At 52.4% G+C, this 18,823-nt stretch overlaps 1 protein-coding gene across 7 annotated transcripts in view; it reads right to left on the reverse strand.

Moving 5' to 3' along the window:
* The window catches only part of Plekhg5 (pleckstrin homology and RhoGEF domain containing G5), a 30,956-nt gene that overhangs the window by 3,314 nt on the left and 8,819 nt on the right, over positions 1 to 18,823 (reverse strand). For 3 of the 7 annotated variants that reach the window (XM_008822422.3, XM_008822421.3, XM_017795425.2), the window contains exons 3-17: positions 8,362 to 8,491; positions 7,318 to 7,420; positions 6,923 to 6,983; positions 6,484 to 6,575; positions 5,460 to 5,596; positions 5,026 to 5,171; positions 4,242 to 4,451; positions 3,974 to 4,165; positions 2,368 to 2,463; positions 1,685 to 1,735; positions 1,382 to 1,531; positions 919 to 1,029; positions 665 to 814; positions 443 to 580; positions 184 to 303 (exon numbers count right to left, since the gene is read on the reverse strand). In XM_008822422.3, the coding sequence (XP_008820644.1) occupies positions 184 to 303; positions 443 to 580; positions 665 to 814; positions 919 to 1,029; positions 1,382 to 1,531; positions 1,685 to 1,735; positions 2,368 to 2,463; positions 3,974 to 4,165; positions 4,242 to 4,451; positions 5,026 to 5,171; positions 5,460 to 5,596; positions 6,484 to 6,575; positions 6,923 to 6,983; positions 7,318 to 7,420; positions 8,362 to 8,491 (1,887 nt within the window). Of the gene's footprint in view, positions 1 to 183; positions 304 to 442; positions 581 to 664; positions 815 to 918; positions 1,030 to 1,381; positions 1,532 to 1,684; positions 1,736 to 2,367; positions 2,464 to 3,973; positions 4,166 to 4,241; positions 4,452 to 5,025; positions 5,172 to 5,459; positions 5,597 to 6,483; positions 6,576 to 6,922; positions 6,984 to 7,317; positions 7,421 to 8,361; positions 8,492 to 8,536; positions 8,662 to 16,815; positions 17,420 to 18,823 lie in introns of those variants that run through there. The other 4 variants (XM_008822426.3, XM_008822427.2, XM_008822423.3 and 1 more) reach the window with 4 other exon arrangements.

Consider the following 18,823-nt stretch of genomic DNA (forward strand, 5'->3'; position numbering starts at 1 on the left):
CTGTACTTTTTAAACTGTAATCAGACAACCAACCTCACTCTGCCATTTGTCCCATGTTCTTAGGTCACTATTTAACCAACTATGCAGTTATGAGCCCCAGACTTGGGCACAGGAGATCCTCAGGAAGGGCGGTGCCTACAAGAGTGGGTGAGAAAGGGGCTCTGGGTGCAGTCCTAGAGTCACCTTGCTGTCCTTTCCCTCCTTCATCCTCAAGCTCCCTTCCAGCAGCAGCTGTCGAGTCTCCTCTGGGGAGGCACCAGGGATGGGTGCTGTCAGGTCCAGATGCAGAAATTCCTTCAAGAGCTGAAGATGAGGGTGCAGATGTTGGGGGCAGCCAGGGCCACTGCTGGGAGACCCTGAGTGAGCTTTCCAGCATTCCCTGGCCTGCCCACTGGGGATATCCAGAAGGGGAGAAGTTCCTCCTCACAGAGCAGATGCCCACCTTGTCCACCTCATCGTTGCTGCCTTCTACCACCTCGTAGGCATCGATTCGGCTCACCACGGCTGCCAGCCTCTGCCTCTCCTGTCGCCGCCGCATGCATGCGTTCACATGGTGGATGAAGCGCTCCACGGAGCTAATCTGGGGACAGGCAACAGGGCTTTTAGTTCCAGGCACTGAGCAACAAAAAGCCTAGGAAGGTGCTTTGCTCACTGTTCAGGTTACCATGGTGATGACAGCTTCCCTGGCACGAGGCTCATCCGTCTTCCTCAGCACTGACTTGAGCAGCAGCGGGTATTTGGTGAGCCGCTGGTGGGGCTTGGCCAACATGTCACTTAGCTTCAGCCTCTGGCACTGCTGATGTTTCTCGGCCCACTGCGGGGGTGGGGGGGACGCTCAGGTCCAGCGTGGTCCCTTCCAGGTCCCACCTACCTAGCTGAGCCCCCAGGCCCAGCACCCTAGGCTCCAGGCCCCCTCACCGTGACATAGGCGCGGAACAGGTCGTTGTCACGCAGCAGGCCCCGCATGTACTCCATGCAGCCCTCCTCCTCCATGCAGTATCGTATGTACGGCTTGAAAAGGGAGCCGAACTGGCCCAGGGCAGAACCACAGTATGTTACCTCTCCCTTCCAGTAGGCCCAGGCGCTTAACCAATGCCACCCCAGCAGGGAAGCAAGCTCCTTAGCCATTTCCAGGTGAAAACACTGATGCTTGGGGGGAGTGACCACCCATACCCACGTGGCAAGGACAGACGGCCAAGTTGGGGGGGTCCAAATTCAGGTGACCAACATGAATGTACTTCCTCGCCTTTGGCCACTGAGATGTCACCTGGGGCTAGGGTTAGTGGGAGCTAAAGGGGATGGGCAGGTGGGATCTGGCCATGGTGCCTGTCCAGCACCCACAGCCCTGTCTCAGTGCCGCCCCCCCACCCCCAGCCCGTACCATCTTGAAGCCTTTGAGGAAATCTCCAGGCTGCAGCAGTGCCCGCGTGCGCCGCGCCTTCTCCAGCACCGGCACCATCACGCTGCCCCACAGCTCCCGGTGCAGTCGCACGATCTCGGGGATGTTGCTGAACAGACGCTCAGCCTCCACCTGGAGAGGAGAGAGACGCAGGTCGGCTCTGCCCGGACCCACCCACTGCCCCGGGCTAGCCCCACCCCTCCGGGCCCCGGCCCACCCGCCCTGAGCTAGGCCCCCGACCCTTTCCTAGTACCTCCCCCGCCGCAGCCCCAGGCCGGGTCGCACCTCACACAGGAGCCCAGACTCTTGCAGGTTGAGGAGACAGCACAGGAACAGCTGTTGGGGGGAGAGGATGCTGCAGCTGGGGGGCTGTCCTGGCCCTGGAGCCCCATCCAGACTCCTAGGTTCGCCAAACCTTTTCCCTTCTCCAGAAAGAGGGTATTTTGACCTCCAGGGTTTGACCCTGGGAGCATCAAACCCTCAAGGCCCAACTGGGGGAGGGAGGGATAATCCTGCCTGGTTCCACGGGGGAAAAACTGAGTCTGACTTTTTAGCCACACGTGGAATTCTCTCCACCTCTGCCCTGGTTTAGCCTCTCTCTAGAAAGCTGTCCCTTTGTTTCCACACCCAGGACAGCTGCTCCTCTCCCCAGCTGAAATCTCTAGTGCCCACTCTCTGCCCCACCTAAGGTGTGGGCTTCTGGGCACCTGGCATAGAGCAGGGGTTTAGAAACAGCTGTTGAACAAATAAGGCGTCACCTGGGTTAAATAGAGCTTAACCTCTGGTACCTGCCTGAAGGCCCCTCCCAGGTGCCTGTAAATAGGAATCCTGGTCCTGCCAAGATGCAACCTTTGTTTGACTTTCCTGTTTCCAACCCTTGCCAGACAAAGCCCCAAACTTAGCTGAAGGTCCACCCAGTTGGTGGCAAGCCGGTGTGATGGCCTCAGAGACCTGGGTCCCACACTCACATTGGTGATCACCCGCAGTTTCCGGATATAGGAGACCTCTGTGTGCAGGAGTTCCCACACTGCCTCCTGCTGGTGCCACTGCCGCCGTGTCAGCTTCTAGAGGGAGGGCAGAGCAGGCAAGCCAGAGTCCCAGAGTGCAGGACTCAGGTAGGCAACCCTACATGTAATTTTCTTGATGGAAATTGTGAATGAAAGTTCCCAGAAGCTCTCCAGCCCCTCAAGACACTTTTCAAATATGTTGATGGAGCCCTGCCTGGTGACGCATGCCCTTAGTCCCAGTACTTGGGAGGCAGAGGTAGGCAGAGTTCTGTGAGTTCAAGTTCAAGGCTAGCCTGGTCTACATAGTGAGTTCTAGGCCAGCCCTGGGGCTACAGGGAGACCCTGTCTCAAAAAAAAAATGTCTAATACATTGGTGGAAACATTAAGTAGGCTACTTCAGCAAAGTGGAGACATCCCAGCTATGGGGCTCAGATGCATCTGATGACACTCAGTGTTTTGACTGGTGGGAACTAGGATTTTATTAAGTTAATACATCCCAAAAGGTTTTTATCTGTCAGTCACAGGATGTTAGGTCCCACACAGAGGTGGTCAAGAATGGTAATTTAGGGGGCAAAAGATAACAAGATAGATTGTAATTAGGCTCTAATTAGACCCACAGCTTTCCAAACTACAATTATTGAAGAGCTAATCAGTTGATCAGCCTTGAGGAGGTTCAGTTGGAAGGTGCAGGTTTTTTGGGGGGAACTTTTTTTTTTTTCTTTTAATGTCTTTTTGAAGCAGGGTCTCCCTGTAGCCCCAGCTGTCCTGGAACTCACTATGTAGACCAGGCTGGCCTTGAACTCACAGAGATCCACCTGCCTCTGTCTCCCAAATGCTGGGACTACAGGTGTGCGCCACCAGGCAGGGCTCCATCAACCTATTTGAAAAGTGTCTTGAGGGGCTGGAAAGATGGCTCAGTGGTTAAGAACACTGACTGTTCTTGCAGAAGACCAGGGTTCAAATCCCAGCACCCACATGGCAGCTAACAACTGTCCATAACTCCAGTTCCAGGGAATCCAGCAGCCTCTTCTGTCCTCCTCGGGCATTGCACCACACAGGTACACTTACATACAGGCGTAACACTCATACACATAAAATAAAAATAAAATATTAAAAAAAAAGTGTCAGTGCCGGGTGTGGTGGCGCATGCCTTTAATGCCAACACTCGGGAGGCAGAGGCAGGTGGATCTCTGTGAGTTCAAGGTCAGCCTGGTCTACATAGTGAGGACCAGGACAGCTGGGGCTACAGGGAGACCCTGTCTCAAAAAGACCAAAAAAAAGTGTCTTGATTTATGACTTTCTTTGTTCTGTGACTATAGAGATTTCGTCAAACTGTTGGAACAATGAAATTAGGGTGACTTAAATCTGTGTCCTGGAGCCATGGGTCACTCAAAATCAACTCCAGGATAAACTCTCTTATCCCTATTGAGGTGAGAGTTATGTTTTTGCATCGATAGAACACAGAGATCTTGAGAGGGGAGGTCACCCTAACCACCATGTCACAGCCAAGACACTCAAGTTCTGGGCCTTCCTCTACCACTAAGTCATTTTCCCTAGCTGCACCCACCTCATGTCCATCAATGAGCTCCCGCCAACTGTCCTCCAGCCTCAGACTCATATTGCCTTCATCCTCATCCTCATCCTCCTCTTCCCCCTCCCAGGAATCGTGGTCAAAGCGCAGCCTCCGGGGCAGCCGGGGTAGCCCGAAGAGGTTGTAGGCATGCAGCTTGCTCTCCAACTGCTCCATTTTGTCCACCTCCTGGAAAGAGGCCCAGAGTCAGGGTCAGGGTCCGGGCCAGCTGACTGCCCTGCCCTGACTCCATGGGGTCACATACCCGGCCAAAGGCACTGGTGCTGGGGCCGGAGCTGAAGAAGCCACTAAAACGACTGGCCGCCCGGTTCTTCCAGCTCTCGCTGTTCCCACCACCGGTGCCCCCACTGCTGCCAACAGGCAGAGAGCAGCTGGAAGGCATGGGGGGCTCCTGCCCCGGGATGCTTGCCTCCCCCAGGAACTCAGACATGTTCTTGCGCCGGCGACCAGGGGCCTATCCAGGAAGGGATGGTCAAGAACAACCCCACCAGCCCCATGGCCCCATACCACAAGGGTTTCCAGAACCTCAAGCCAGCCAAGGAATTAAGAGGGTCTCTATACCCCTAACCCAGGGGACCTCTCCTGAGACCCAGATGTGCCCTAAGGACTGGCAGGTCCAGACACAGCTTCACCTGGAGTACTGTCCCCAGGTCTCCCAGCCACAAGCATGAAACAGAGAGGGAGAAACTCAGTTATACACACCCTCAGAGGCATCTCCAAGCACAGCTTCAAAAGGGTCCCATGACACACCCGTATCCTCAGTCAGTGACACATTCTCACTTCCCAACACCAATGTGCTCCCCCCTCGCCTTCACTACAAGCACTCCGACTCCCTGGGCACTAGAACACTCTCAGAGACAAAACTCACTATATTAGGCCACAGTTATATCCAGAGAGAGGCCTCTATTCTCATCCAGCCCCTCTGCAGAACGGGAAACGAACCCATACAGAGGTAATAAAGAATCCAGGCTGACTCCTTCAGGAGGCACCCCTACCCTACCCCCAAGCCTGACAGCCTTCCTGCTTACCAAGATGTCCAGACTCTCACGTCGGCTCTGGGGGTCCACACGCTCTGACACAGGTGGCCCAGTCCCAGTGGGCCTCAGGATTGGCAGACTGAGGGACCTGGAGTCCTTCACTCCCTGCTCCACTTTTCCCTCGTCCCCTGGCTTGGCTGGGGCAGCGTGTGAAGGTGCAAGAGATCCTTGGTGTCCACGTCTGGGGGACACGGGAGCCCCAGTCTTCTCTCCCCTAGATTCAAGTCTAGGTCTGGCTGCCCTCCCTGGGAGCCCCGCCCTGCCAACACCCGCCACCAGCACCCAAGAGAGACACCTGTATGGTAATAAGTCTGCTCAGGGGCATAGCCAATGAGAACCTGAGCCCAGGTAGTGCTCCCATCTCCAGGAGGCCCCAACCCTCCCTGCCCAGCCATCTGGCCTGTGGAGTCTGCTGTTTTGCTCACCTTTAACCCGAAGGTAGTGTCCTCCAAACCTGTATGCCTCGAAGGTAAGGGACAGGGGTGTGTTGGATTGGTCCAAGTAGATATCCACTTTACTCAGTGTGATACCCTTCCTGTCAAACACAGGCAGCAGCACCTCCCTGGACCCAGGAAAGAAAGAAGTTTAGTTTATGTTTTAGGGGGACAATCACATAACTCTCCACCCCATCCACAGACACAGCTCCACCCACCTCCCAAATGAAAAAAAGTACAGGGCTGGAGAGATGGCTCAGTGGGTAAGAGCACTGGCTGCTCTTGCTAGAGGATCCAGGTTCAAATTCCAGCAACTACATGATGGCTAACAACTGTCTATAACTCCAATTCCAGGGAATCAGACTCCCTCTTCTGTCCTCTGTGGGCACTGCATGACATGGGTGCACTTACACGCAGGCATAACACTCATACACATAAAATAAAAATCAATCTAAAATTTTTTTTAATATTTTATTATTTTTATTTTATGTGTATTCGTGTATTGCCTGCATGTAGGTAAGTGCACCTGTGCCATGCAATGCCCTCGGAGGACAGAAGAGGCTGTTGGATCCCCTGGAACTGGAGTTACAGTTGTTAGCTGCCATGTGGGTGCTGGGATTCAAACCCGGGTCTTCTGCAAGAATAACCAGTGTTCTTAACCGCTGAGCTATCTCTTCAGCCCCTCTAAAGATATTTTTTAAAAAAGAAAAGTACACACAGGATCATACACATGTACCTAGACACCTGCCCCCAGGGTTTACATAGAGGTCCTCCCAAGTTCAGATGTACATGAGCCAATCCATGCATTCAGGTCTAGAGTGCACAAGTGTGCACATCCACACCAGCCTGCCCAGACCAGGAGATACACATGTGCACACACGCGCACACAAACACACACACACACACACACACACACACACACACACACACACACAGAGGCAGAGATACAGACTGGGAGCCTTGGCCAGGCGTCTACATCTGCCCCTTGCCCACTTCTTCCCTCACCAAGCCCTACCCCAGTGACTTCTTCTTCATAGCTGGCACAATTTCAGTTTCAATGTCCACATTCAGGTCAAATTTCAAGGTGAAGCACTCCTTGCTTGGGTCCTGAGAGGATGAGAGTCTGTTAGCTTCTCCCCTGCCAACCCTTTTTCCCTGCCTGCCACACTCTATGGTCCAGATGAAAATCCCAAAAGGGAGGTGAAGGCTAGGGGGTCTCTCCAGGGACTCCCAGTACCCCTCCTGTCTGAGAAGTTCCTGCTCCTCCATACACCTGAGCCAGGTGGGCAGGACTGGGCTGCAGGGCAGGGAGGCAAGGGAAAGGCATGCTCATTCTAGACCCTGTGCCTGGTCTGGAGTTCAGAACAAGGAGCCAAGCTTCAGAGAAAGGACAGGGGCTGGGAGAGGAAGGGGTCCTCTGGGGAGCGCGTCTGCCAGCCCCTGGGGCTCCTTACATCTGTGTGTCTTCTCCTTGCTTTCTTCTTGGAGAGTTTTAGGCCTGTGCTCTTCCGGTCCCTGTAGGGAAACAATGAAGCAAGATTCTGGAGGGGCTGGTGACTCCTCACCAGGGTGGGGTGTGAGTGGGTTCCCTACTCCTCCTCATCCCCCAGTAATAACGTGGATGCAGTATGTCTGCCCATGAGGAATTGTGCACCCTATAGTGACCAACCGAGGCACACAATGGAACCTAGTCAGGGTGTAAGCCACCCTTCAGGTTGGCCCAAGCTGGGGCAGTTTCCTCCAGAAATCAGGGCAAGGCAGGGGTGTGAAGGGGTCTGAGCAGGGCACTGAGTATGTTGTCCTTGGGTCTCTCAACCATGTGGCAGCTCTGCCTATGGACCACACCTACCCTTTGCCATCCACACAGCTTTCCTCTTCCTCCTCTAGGTCTGCAGCAGGGCTGGTGCGTGGGGGGCAGGACCGGGTAGAAACATTCCGGGCCAGGACAGAGCCTTTGGAGAAAGAGGGTAAGAGTTGTGTCTGCTCCCTCTCTGGCCCATCCTTAGGCCTTAAAAATAGCCTCTTCCAGAGGTCCAGAATCTGGGGTCCCCTGCCACCCCACCCTACCCCACCAAGTGGCTGGAGCGCTTCAGTTCTGCCAGGAGATGGATCTGTCCTTATTATTGATGCCCCCACACCCAAAGGAACCCAAGGCTTTGGGATGACACTCGATGATGCTCCACCCCAAACACAATCCTCCCTGCAGCCCTAGTTACCATTCTAAGGCTAAGGAGGCTGCTCTACAGGCCTGTTTCAGGCAGGGACCAAAGTCCATGGCTCTTCCTTCCAGGCCTCCCCTCCCCCTCTGCTGTGACCACACCTGAAGTCCCAGGGGCCCTAGCAGAAGGGAGAGCCCCTTAATTCTCTCTCACCATCTGGGAAAGGTGACAAAAGGTGGTAGTCTGGGTCCTTTCCAAAGCCAGCCCCTGTTCAACATGGTTTCTCATTTCCTCCTGCAAGTTCCTTCCAAACACTGCCCCCACCCCACCTGCTCTGCTAGGCTGGCAGCTTGGCACGGAGGGTTTGCCCAGCAGCTGCTGGCCCCAAGGACAGGCAAATCAGAAAAAAGGGGCTTCCTTTGCTGGCCCGACCAGGGGCAGGGCAGCTGTAGGAGGTGAGAACTAACAAGAAAGGTACAGCATTGTCCTGGAGCCAGGGCCCAGACCTGGGATTGTTTGTCTCACTTTAAAATAAAATAAAATTAAATTAAAACAAAATAATAAAATAGAAACCTTATAAAATAAAAGGAACTACCACCCATGTGGATTTCATTATTTTATTCTCATGGCCCTAACAAGGTTCCACTAGTCACCAAAACACTGCTGCCACCAAGATAGGGGGTTCCAAGTTGCCCAGAGAGCCCTAGGGGCTGGGATGGGACCTTAGGACTCACCTTGCGGGGGCAGGTCGAAGCGAACATGTCCATCGTAATGCATGGCGCTGTGGAACTTGCCGTCACAGGCCTCACACAGGTTGAGGGGTCCCTGGAAGTACAGCTGCTGGCAATCAGCATGATGGCACACCTGTGGGTAAAGGGTGGGGAAGTGGGGTCACGCAGACGGACATACCTGTCAGCCAGACCACTGCATGTGCAGGTGGGCCCTTGCCTGGTCACCCGCCATCTTTTCCCACCAGGTGTCTTGTGCTTCTCTTAACATCTGGACAGCCTTCCCCAAGCACCCGCTGTCTGCTCCTAGGGATAGAGAGAAACAACCCCTGCCCTTGAGGCCAGCTCAGAAATACCCTGAACTATGGCAAGCTTTCTAGGCCTGCTGTATGGACCCTTTGCCCTTGGTCTATAGCCTACTTCAGCCTGGAACAGTAGACCCCACCTGGACTGCTAAAGGCAGCATAGAGCTACAAAAGAATCGCATGAAGGTGGTGTGGTCATCACTGCCCCCATGCACTGCCTGGATTTATTGAATCACTGTCTGCTCCCCCTTCCTGGAGGGCTGTTCCTCACGATCAAAGCCTTAGTCCTACAGCACTCCCCACAGCTACTTTGCTGCCAGAAAAGCAGAAGTCAGCAGGAGACCCATAGGCTGCCACCTCCATGTCCAGCCACATACCCAGGACTGGGAGGGGGGATTTCCTATGACTGGTTCAGATCCAATCTGCACTCAGTCCTTCTTCCCAGATATGCCCCTCGGGCTGGGGGCAGGACACCACCAGACTCTCCCATTTCCTGCAGGGTCATGTTTCCCCACCATCAGCACAGGTCACGCTCCCCCTCCATCTAGGCTCACTCTGCTGTTTAGCACCTGCCCTGCCTCTCCATCCCTTTCCAGCAAAACTACACAGTAGGTCCTATGACCTCACCACCTCCATCCAGTCCTGTCCTCTGGCTCTCTACATTGCCTGCCTTGACCTTCTGAGTGGCTGAGATTTTAAGAAATTTTCCCAGTTTTTTGGGGGGGTGTGTATGCTAGACAGGACCTCATTCTATAGCCCAGGCTGGCCTCAAACTCGATGCAGTCCTCTGCCTCCCTAGTGCTGGGATTATAGGCATGAGCCACCAAGCCTGGATTACCCCTGATTTTCTTTTTTTTTTTTTTTTTTTTTGGTCTTTTTGAGACAGGGTCTCCCTGTAGCCCCAGCTGTCCTGGAACTCATTATGTAGACCAGGCTGGCCTTCAACTCACAGAGATCCGCCTGCCTCTGCCTCCCGAGTGCTGGGACTAAAGGCATGTGCCACACGCCTGGCTCTGATTTTCATTTTTAAATACTTCAAACCTACAGGGAATTATAACATACTGACATCCTTCCACCTTCTCAATCCTGCAAGTAAAGCCGTATCACATCTGTAGCCTCTTTTTTCTCATCCTGTCCTCCTCTGGAGCAGAAATCCCACGCAGCATAAGTTAACAAAGGCTTTGGGCATTCCGCAGAGTGAACCTAGCGCCTCATACCTGTTCATAAGCACTCTACCATTAACCTACATCACCAGCACTCATCTCTACTTAAAAAAAAAAACAAAACTTATTTTTATTCATGTGTGTGTGAGTGTGCCTGCAGGAGTTTGTGTGCACCACGTGGCTCAGGTGCCCATGGAGGCCAGAAGAGAGTGTTGGATCCCCTGGACCTGGAGTCATAGGTGGTTTCTAGCCAGTATGGATCCTGGAAACCAAACCCAGATCCTCTCCAGATCAGCAAGCACTCTTAACTGTTGAGCCATCTCTCTAGCCTCAGCCCCTGGAATAGCTGGGATTACAAGTCTGTACCACCAGGCCCAACTTTGTTTGTGTGTGCGTGCATGCGTACATGCTGTGTGTTTACGTCAGAGGACAACTTTCAGGAATCAGCTGTCTTCTTCAGGAAGACAAACAAGTTAGTCTTCTGTGGCAAGTGCTTTTACCTGCTGAGCCATCTGGTGGTCTTTTTTTTTTTTGAGATGGGATCTTGGGACTGGAGAGATGGCTCAGTGGTTAAGGACACTGGTTGTTCTTTCAGAAGACCCAGGTTCTAATCCCAGCACCCACATGGCAGCTAACAACTGTCTGTAACTCCAGTTCCAGGGGATCCAACAGCCTCTTCTGACCTCCTCGGGCACTGCACAACATGGGTACACTTACCTACATTCAGGCAATACACTCATATACATAAAATAAAAACAATAAAATAAAAATTTGAGATGGGATCTTTATTGTTGCCTAGGCTGTGAACAAAATCATCCTCCAGCCTCAGCCTCCCAAGCATCTGGGACTTGTGCTAATAACATGCCTGGCAAGGACATTTTCTTACAAAACCCTATTGTATTCTAACCTCTCATTTTCCCAGCTGCCTACGTCATAATCTTTACAGACTGTCCCACCCTGAACTCGATATCCATCTGTGGCTCACACAGGCATTTGATTGCTCATATCCCTTTTTTTGGCTTTCATAACACTGACATTTCGGAAATTTCTGAGCATTTGGACAGGACACAACATAACTGCACAGATACAGCAGATCACTTGGGGAACTCCTCCGGAAGACTTTTTCTCTGTAGCTACACTGTTGAGTGTGTGTGTGTGTGTGTGTGTGTGTGTGTGTGTGTGTGTGTGTAAAGCACACGTGCCAGGTGTATGCAGGGGCAGCAAGTGCTCTTAAGTGCTGAGCCATTCCTCCAGCCCCTCCTTGAAGTTCATGAGGAGTCTGTAGCTAACACTCAATTTGTCTTCGTCCCCAGGCACCTCAAGGGCTTCCACAGACACTGATGGTTTCTGCCGAATTCAAACATTCCCGCCACGGCCAGGAATGGGAGCTGGGATTTTGTGCCAGGTGTATGCAGGGGCAGCAAGTGCTCTTAAGTGCTGAGCCATTCCTCCAGCCCCTCCTTGAAGTTCATGAGGAGTCTGTAGCTAACACTCAATTTGTCTTCGTCCCCAGGCACCTCAAGGGCTTCCACAGACACTGATGGTTTCTGCCGAATTCAAACATTCCCGCCACGGCCAGGAATGGGAGCTGGGATTTTCTTTATTGTTATTCTGGGCAGGGAGCAGATGATTGGGGGGGGCGGTTGTGGTGTTTTTTTGAAAATATATTTTATTCATTACTTTTATTTTATGTACATGAGTGTTATGCCTGCATGTATGTAAGTGCATCCATGTCGTGCGTGCAATGCCTGTAAAGGTCAGAAGAGGGTATTGGATTTCCCCTGGAACTGGAGATATGGAAGGTTGTTAGCTGCCGTGTAGGTGCTGAGAACTGAACCTGTGCCCTCTGCAAGAGTAGCTGGTGCTCTTAGTCACTGAGCCATCTCTCCAGGCCCCTGAGGTGTGTTTTGTTTTTTATTTTTGTTGTTGTTGTTGGGTTTTTGGTCTCCCTGTGGCCCAGCTGGCCTGGAACTCACTATGTAGACCAGGCTGAGATTAAAGGCCTCTTTAATGGTGTGCCACCATGACCGGCCTCTTTTGGTTTTTTGAGACAGGGCCTTATTATGTAATCTTGACTGGCCTTGAACTCACAGAGGCCCACCTACCTGCCTGTGCCTCCTGAAGGCTGGAATTAAAGGCCTGTGCAACCACAATGAAAGGGGAAATTTAAGACAGGGTCTTCAAGCTTGACTCTTAACACCCACGTGTTACAACTCTTAACACCCACGTAGTTACAACTACCTCTAACTCCAGCTCCAGAGGATTCCATGCATCTGGCCTCCATGCCCACCACAAGCGTACACATAATTAAACACAAAAATAAATCTTTAAAAATTTAACCCAAGCTGTCCTCCAACTCGCTAGGTAGTCAAGGATAACCTTCAACCTCTGCTTCTCCTGTGTTAACCGCCCGAGTGCTGGGATTACAAGCTGCACCACCATACCAGTTTCATGCAGTGCTGGGAACTGAACCTAGGGCTTCATACATGCTAGGCAAGCACTCCACCAACTGAGCCACAGCCCAGCCTGGGAATGGAGACTGTCTAATTCACTTTGTTCACACTCTCCCCTTCCAACTTTTGCCCCATCACTACTGTACCAGGCTCAGGTCATCAAACTCAGTCCTCTCTGGTTATCAATGTATCCCACAGTCAGCCCACTGGTCCATTCCCCGTGGCTGGGCACTGGACATAGGCAGCCTCTGAAGCAGCTTCTGTCTCCTGGTCCTTCTCAGTCTCTCTGACTGCTTGCTGTTACCCTGGCCTCCAGGCCAGCTTCTTAGTTCGTCTATCCACTCCCAAGGGGCTTGTTTAGTCGCAGGACTTAAAACGTCATTTCCCAAAGTTCAGTGTCCAGACCCCAGAGCCATCTTCAAGACTAAAAATCCACTTTTTTTTTTTTCCTGGTCTTTTTGAGACAGGGTCTCCCTGTAGCCCCAGCTGTCCTGGAACTCACTATGTAGACCAGGCTGGCCTTGAACTTAGAGATCCGCCTGCCTCTGCCTCCTGAAGGCTGGGATTAAAGGCATGCACCACCATACTCGACATAATTGTAATTTTTTAAAAAGAGCCATGGGAGAGGTGCTGGAGAGATGGCTCAAAGGCTAAGATGCTCTTGCAGAGGACCCAGGTTTAGTTCCTGGCACCCACATGGCATCTAACAACTGTCCATAACTCCCACTTCTAGGGGATCTGATACCCCTCCTTCTGACTTCCACACATATATATAGAACAAAAATAAATTTTTTTTTGGTCTTTTTGAGACAGAGTCTCCCTGTAGCCCCAGCTGGCCTGGAACTCACTATGTAGACCAGGCTGGCCTTGAACTCACAGAGACCTCCCTGCCTCTGCCTCCTGAGTGCTGGGATTAAAGGCGTGCGCCACCATGCCCAGCTTCAAAAATAAATTTTTTTAAAATTTCTTAAAGTGAAAAGAGAGTTGTATATAGTTCAGGGACCAAGCACTTGTCTAGACCCTAGATTCTATCCCTAGTACAAAAAAGCCCCCCAAAACAGTTATGTTCATTGGTTTCATTAAGCATAAAACATCGAGGTCACTCTGGAAATCCTCCTCCATTAGCACCACTGACCTGTCATGTCCCAGCTAGATAACATCACCAGCCTCCTAACTGCCCCCCCCTTTCTGGACAGCTGGCCATGGGCAGACAAAGGGGAGCCCTGTTCAAGAAGGATGCACTATATCCACCCAGAACTTCCAGTGGCTCTATCTCAGCATAAAACCAAAAAGTCAGGCACACGCCTTTAGTCCCAGCACTCTGGAAGCAGAGGCAGGCGATCTCTGTGCATTCAAGGCCAATCTGGTCTACTCATAGCGCTTTTCAGGTTAGCTGAGGCTACAAGGACACCCTGTTTCAAAAAAAAAATAAGAGGGGTGGGGCTAGAGAGATGGCTCAGTGGTTAAGAGCACTGACTGCTCTTCCAGAGGACCTGGGTTCGGTTCCTGGCACCCACATGGCAGCTAACAACCATCTGTAACTCCAGTTCCAAGGGATCTGATGCCCTATTCTGGCCTCTGCAGTATTTTTTTTTAAAAAGCTAGAAGACCCTGGGCCTGGAGAGATGGCTCAGCGGTTACTGGTTGTTCTTGCAGAAGACCCAGGTTCAGTTCCCAGTACCCACACGGCAGCTAACAACTGTCTGTAACTCCCGTCCCAGGGGATCCAACAACCTCGTCTGACCTCTGCGGGCACTGCATGACACTGGTGCACTTACCTACATGCAGGCAATACACGCATACACATAAAATAAAAATAATTTTTAAAAAAAAGCTAGAAGACCCTACCACCAAGACTTGGCACCCGATAGCCTCCAGCCTGCAATGCTGATCCCCTAGCACACTCTTCTCCAGCAGATCTTTACTCCACAGTTTCCCTCTTCACCTTCTGTTCCTAGTCTTATGACCTTGCTCCCTTCCTCTCCTAAATAGTTCACTCTGCTGCTAACCACACCTAGTCAGCCCGCAAAAGACACAAACCTTAGTCTGTCTCCCCAGCCCTATTTCCATCCATCCAGACTGCTTGGTAAATACTTGTTTAGTTTTTTAAATTTGTGTGTGTGTGTGTATGTGTGTGTGTACATGTGTTTGCACACATGTAGAGGCCAGAAGACCACCTGAGGGAGTCAGTGCTCTCCTCCAACCATGTGGCCTTTAAAGACTGAACTCAGGTTATAAGCCTTCATGGCAAATGCCTTTACCTACTGAGCCATCATGCTAGCCCAATACTTAATTTATTAATTAGGTAAGTGGAGAGGCACCAGAGAGTATTTGGCTGAAGGAACTTGATCAGACATGTCCAAGTTGACAGACAGGAGGAGGACAGCTTGGACAACAGAGTGACTACAGCAGGCAAAGGCCAGGAGGAAGAGACAGGGTGAGTGAGGTCTGGGCTCTGCTGATAGGGTCCTCCTATGCTGGGGGTGGGAGTGGAGTGCTGCTGCATTGTGGGCCTTGTATGTGTCATTTCCTCTCATCCTAAAAGGTAGGGTTTCTGACTGTCCCCATTTTTTCTCTGGACAGTCTCCCTAGTCCCAGCCCACCTGGAACTCACTATGTAAACCAGGCTGGCCTCAAACTCACAGAAATCCACCTGTCTCTGCCTCCAGGGTGCTGAGATTTTAATTTTTAAATTTATTTTCAGTTTATTAGTATGAGTGTTTTCCTTCATGTACGCATGTATACCATGTACATGTCTAGTGCCTGCAGAGGTCAGAAGAAGGTATCAGATCCCCTGGAACTGGCGTTACAGATGGTTGTGAGCCACCATGTGGGTGCTGCGAACCAAACCCAGGCCCTCTGCAAGAGCAACCAGCGCTCTTAACCACTGAGCCACCTCTCCAGCCCCAGGAAGCCAATCTTGACACTTGGCTGTTTTACAGTCCATGTCTATCTGCCCTTCCAGACAGAAAATGGAACAGGACACATACACAGCAGTTGGCAGATTGTTCACTTGTTTGAAGGGAAATGACTTGTGGAGCTGGGTCCTGGGCAGGCAGCAACCGACATTATGACCCGGATTTGTGACGGTGGGTGGTCAGGGCTTGAAATTGTTTCTGGTTCCTGTCTGTACTTAATCTACTGCTAATGAAGGTATGAAAATTTTGCAACCTACTTACAGCTATGAATCTGCCTCTACCCTAACCCTGCATCCCAGGATGTGCAAAGAATAGCCTGGCTTTGCTGATTCTGGGGGGACCCAGTTCCAAGTGCCTCCTTTAGACAGTGATCTTGGGATGGCATCTCATCCACTTCAGTCTCTTTTCCGAAGCCCCTAGTCTGCCAGCCTGGCACAGGCTCCAGCCCCTTCCTGACCAGGACAGCTTTGTGGAGTCAGTGGATGGGACTACAGACCCATTACCCAGGTTCTGATCAGTATGACATGTAGAGACCATGCTTGGTTGTAGGGTCCTGAGAAGGGTTTCTAGGACCTTCTACTACAAGTTCCTGGAACTGAACCAGGGTTCCCAGATTAACTAAGCAGGTCTGGGTGAGGATGAAGTTCTGGAATTCCCAGAGAGAACACAGCTGAGCTGAGAGGCAAGGTTGGGGGAGCAGAAGCCCCTTATGTACAGCCTTTCCCTTTCTTCATTCTAAACAACTGTATTTTATTATTTTTATTTTACGTGTATAAGTGAATCGCCTACATGTACATGAGTGCACCCGTGTAATGTCTCGGAGGTCAGAAGAGGGCTTCGGATTCTCCTGGAACTGGAGGTAAGGATGGTTCGTAGTCACCATGTGGGTGCTGGGAACTGAACCAGGGTCCTCTGCAGGAACAGCCAGCACTCTTAACTGCTGAGCCATTTCTCTAGCCCTACCTTTCCCTTTCTAGTCTCTCTCACCAAATCACAGGTCTCCCCAGCACTAAAGCAGGGCAACTCCTTTCCAAAGCCAGACTCTAGGACCCCTCTTCACAAACCCATGTGCCCTTCCCTGGCCTTCCTGACTGTTCATCAAGCTCACCTCTGTGGGTAGTGGCACCCTTCCCGGTGGGAGTGGTGAGCAGCAGGTGGGTAAAAAATCCCTAGCCCTGGAACCCAGGGAGGGGAGTGCCCACCCAGGGAACCAGGCAGGTCACAGGCAGCACCAAAGACGGTGCCACATACATACAGACATTTGAGGGCCACAGCCATGGTCATGGGACACCAGACCCCAGGTTCTCCCCCTCACACAAGGTCTGCCCCCAAAGAAGGAGCTGACGGCAACAGAGGAGGGCGTGGGGCAGGGAAAGGAAAGGGGGGGATGGCCAGGGCTCCACAGGTGTGTCTGGAGGGAGCAGACACAAAAGACCCAGGGGTTGGGGGCCACCTCAGCCCACCCCCTAACCCCAAAGTGGGGACACCCCTGAAGCCCAGCCCCAGACCCGGCAGTGTGCAACCTCAACAGCAGGCTCAGCCACCCTGGCCCCATGCCCACTGCAGGACCAAGTCTTGAGCACCCCACCGGAGGGGCCTCGGCCCACCTAGACCCCCCTACCTGGCTCTCGCTGCTGCGGGCACGACTCCCGCAGGGGTACTCGGAGTCCGGGGAGGGCATCCCGGGGCCGGGCCCGGCTTCAGCTCGGCGCCCGGAGACGCCGGGTCCTGTCCCCAAGGCGGCCGGAGGAAACGGCGCAGACCGCCGCGCTCCGGACAAAGCGTGGAGCCCCGCTTCCTGCCATTGTGCAGACGCGCCCGCCCCCGGGCACTGCAGAGCGCGGGACCCCGGGGGCTGGGCCGGGGCCACCACGCAGAACCCCAGCCCCTCCCGGTCGCTCGGCCTGGTGCACATGCGACCTGGAGACCCCCCCTCGGCCTGGCCCTTCTCCACCCCAGGGGCTCCCAATGCACATGGGCACGGCTGGCCCACTCCCTCGGGGTCCTTGGACCCTGCTTGCCCTCCAGCCCCGGGACAACCCTCGTTGCTGCATCCTGAGCTGAGGGTCATCCCAGCCCCAGGCAAGGCCCGAGGGACCCCCGTCTCAGAGCCTGGGCCTGGGGATTCCTGTCCAGTGGAGAGGTAGAGACCCCACTGTAGCTGAAGACCTGGGAGAGAAGCGGAAGGCGGCTGGTCGGAAAGGGTGGAGGAGCTGGGCAGTCCCCAGCTGTCCCCCAGGAGTTGGGAGAGGCAGGAAAACCCAGTTTTGCCCAAGGTCACTGCTGTTGCTTCTCTGGGTCCCCACCGCAAGAGGGCACTCAGCACAGCCCTCTTAGGGTGTCCAGGGGCTTTTACACTCCATCCCCAGCAAGGGTGGCAGGTACTATTACCTCCATCCATCACTTAACATAAAGAGACATTCAAAGTGCAAAGCACAGCTAAACCCAGACTGTTCTGTTTTGTTTAGTGATAGGATCTCATGTATTCCAAGCTGGCCTGGAACCCATTATGTGACTGAGAAGAACCTTGAACTTCTGGTCCCCCCTGTATCCACCCCAGGGATGCTGGGATTACCACCATGTCTGGTTTATATGGTCTTGGTGGCTGAGTGCTAGGTAAGCACTCTACCAACTTTGGAGATAGAGTCTCACTCGTAAAAAGTCCAGGCTGGCCTTGAACTTGAGGCAATCCTCCCACCTCAACAACCCAGTATTGGGATTACAGGTACAAGCCACCATGCCTAGCCTAAACCCAGACTTCTGACCCTGGGTGTGGGATGACCCTTGGAGATATTCCTCAGTACCCTGTTAGGGCACATACTGTCATCAACCCACTCACCCACTAGACAAGCCCCTCCTCTATCTCACATCATGCAGAAAGAGGGGGCGCTCTGAGATGGTTTTGAGGGCAGCAGTTTGGCAGGGACTGGGAGACTTCAAGGGTCACCTCCAACCTCAAAGGCCAGGTTTCCCAGTGTCCACACCACAAGCAGCTCTTTTTTTAAAATATTTTGTTAATTATTATTATTTTGGTCTTTTTGAGACAGGGTCTCCCTGTAGCCCCAGCTGGCCTGGAATTCACTATGTAGCCCAGGCTGGCCTTGAACTCACAGAGATCCACCTGCCTCTACCTCCTAAGTGCTGGGATTAAAGGCGTGCGCCACCACGCCTGGTTTTATTATTTTATATATGAGTATATTGTCTGCATGTGTGTAAGTGCATCTGTGTCATGCAGTGCTCACAGTCAGAAGAGGGTATTGTTGGAACTGGAGTTATGGATGGTGGTTAGCCACCATGTGGGTGCTGGGAATCGAACCTGGGTCCTCTGCAAGAGCAGCCAGTGCTCTTAACCGCTGAGCCATTTCTTCAATCAACAAGTAGCTCTTTTTTAAAATGTTTTACTTACTGTTTTTGTCTTATGTACAGTCTGCATGTATGTAAGTGCACCTGTGTCATACAAAGCCCACAGAGATCAGAAGAGGGTGTTGGATTCCCCTGGAACTGGAGTTAACACAAGTAGCTCTTTTTTAAAATGTTTTACTTACTGTTTTTATCTTATGTACAGTCTGCATGTATGTAAGCCCACAGAGATCAGAAGAGGGTGTTGGATTCCCCTGGAACTGGAGTTA

Source organism: Nannospalax galili, unplaced genomic scaffold, assembly GCF_000622305.1.
Source record: "Nannospalax galili isolate Female #2095 unplaced genomic scaffold, S.galili_v1.0 scaffold1488, whole genome shotgun sequence".
In the NCBI taxonomy this organism is placed as follows: Eukaryota; Metazoa; Chordata; class Mammalia; order Rodentia; family Spalacidae; genus Nannospalax; species Nannospalax galili.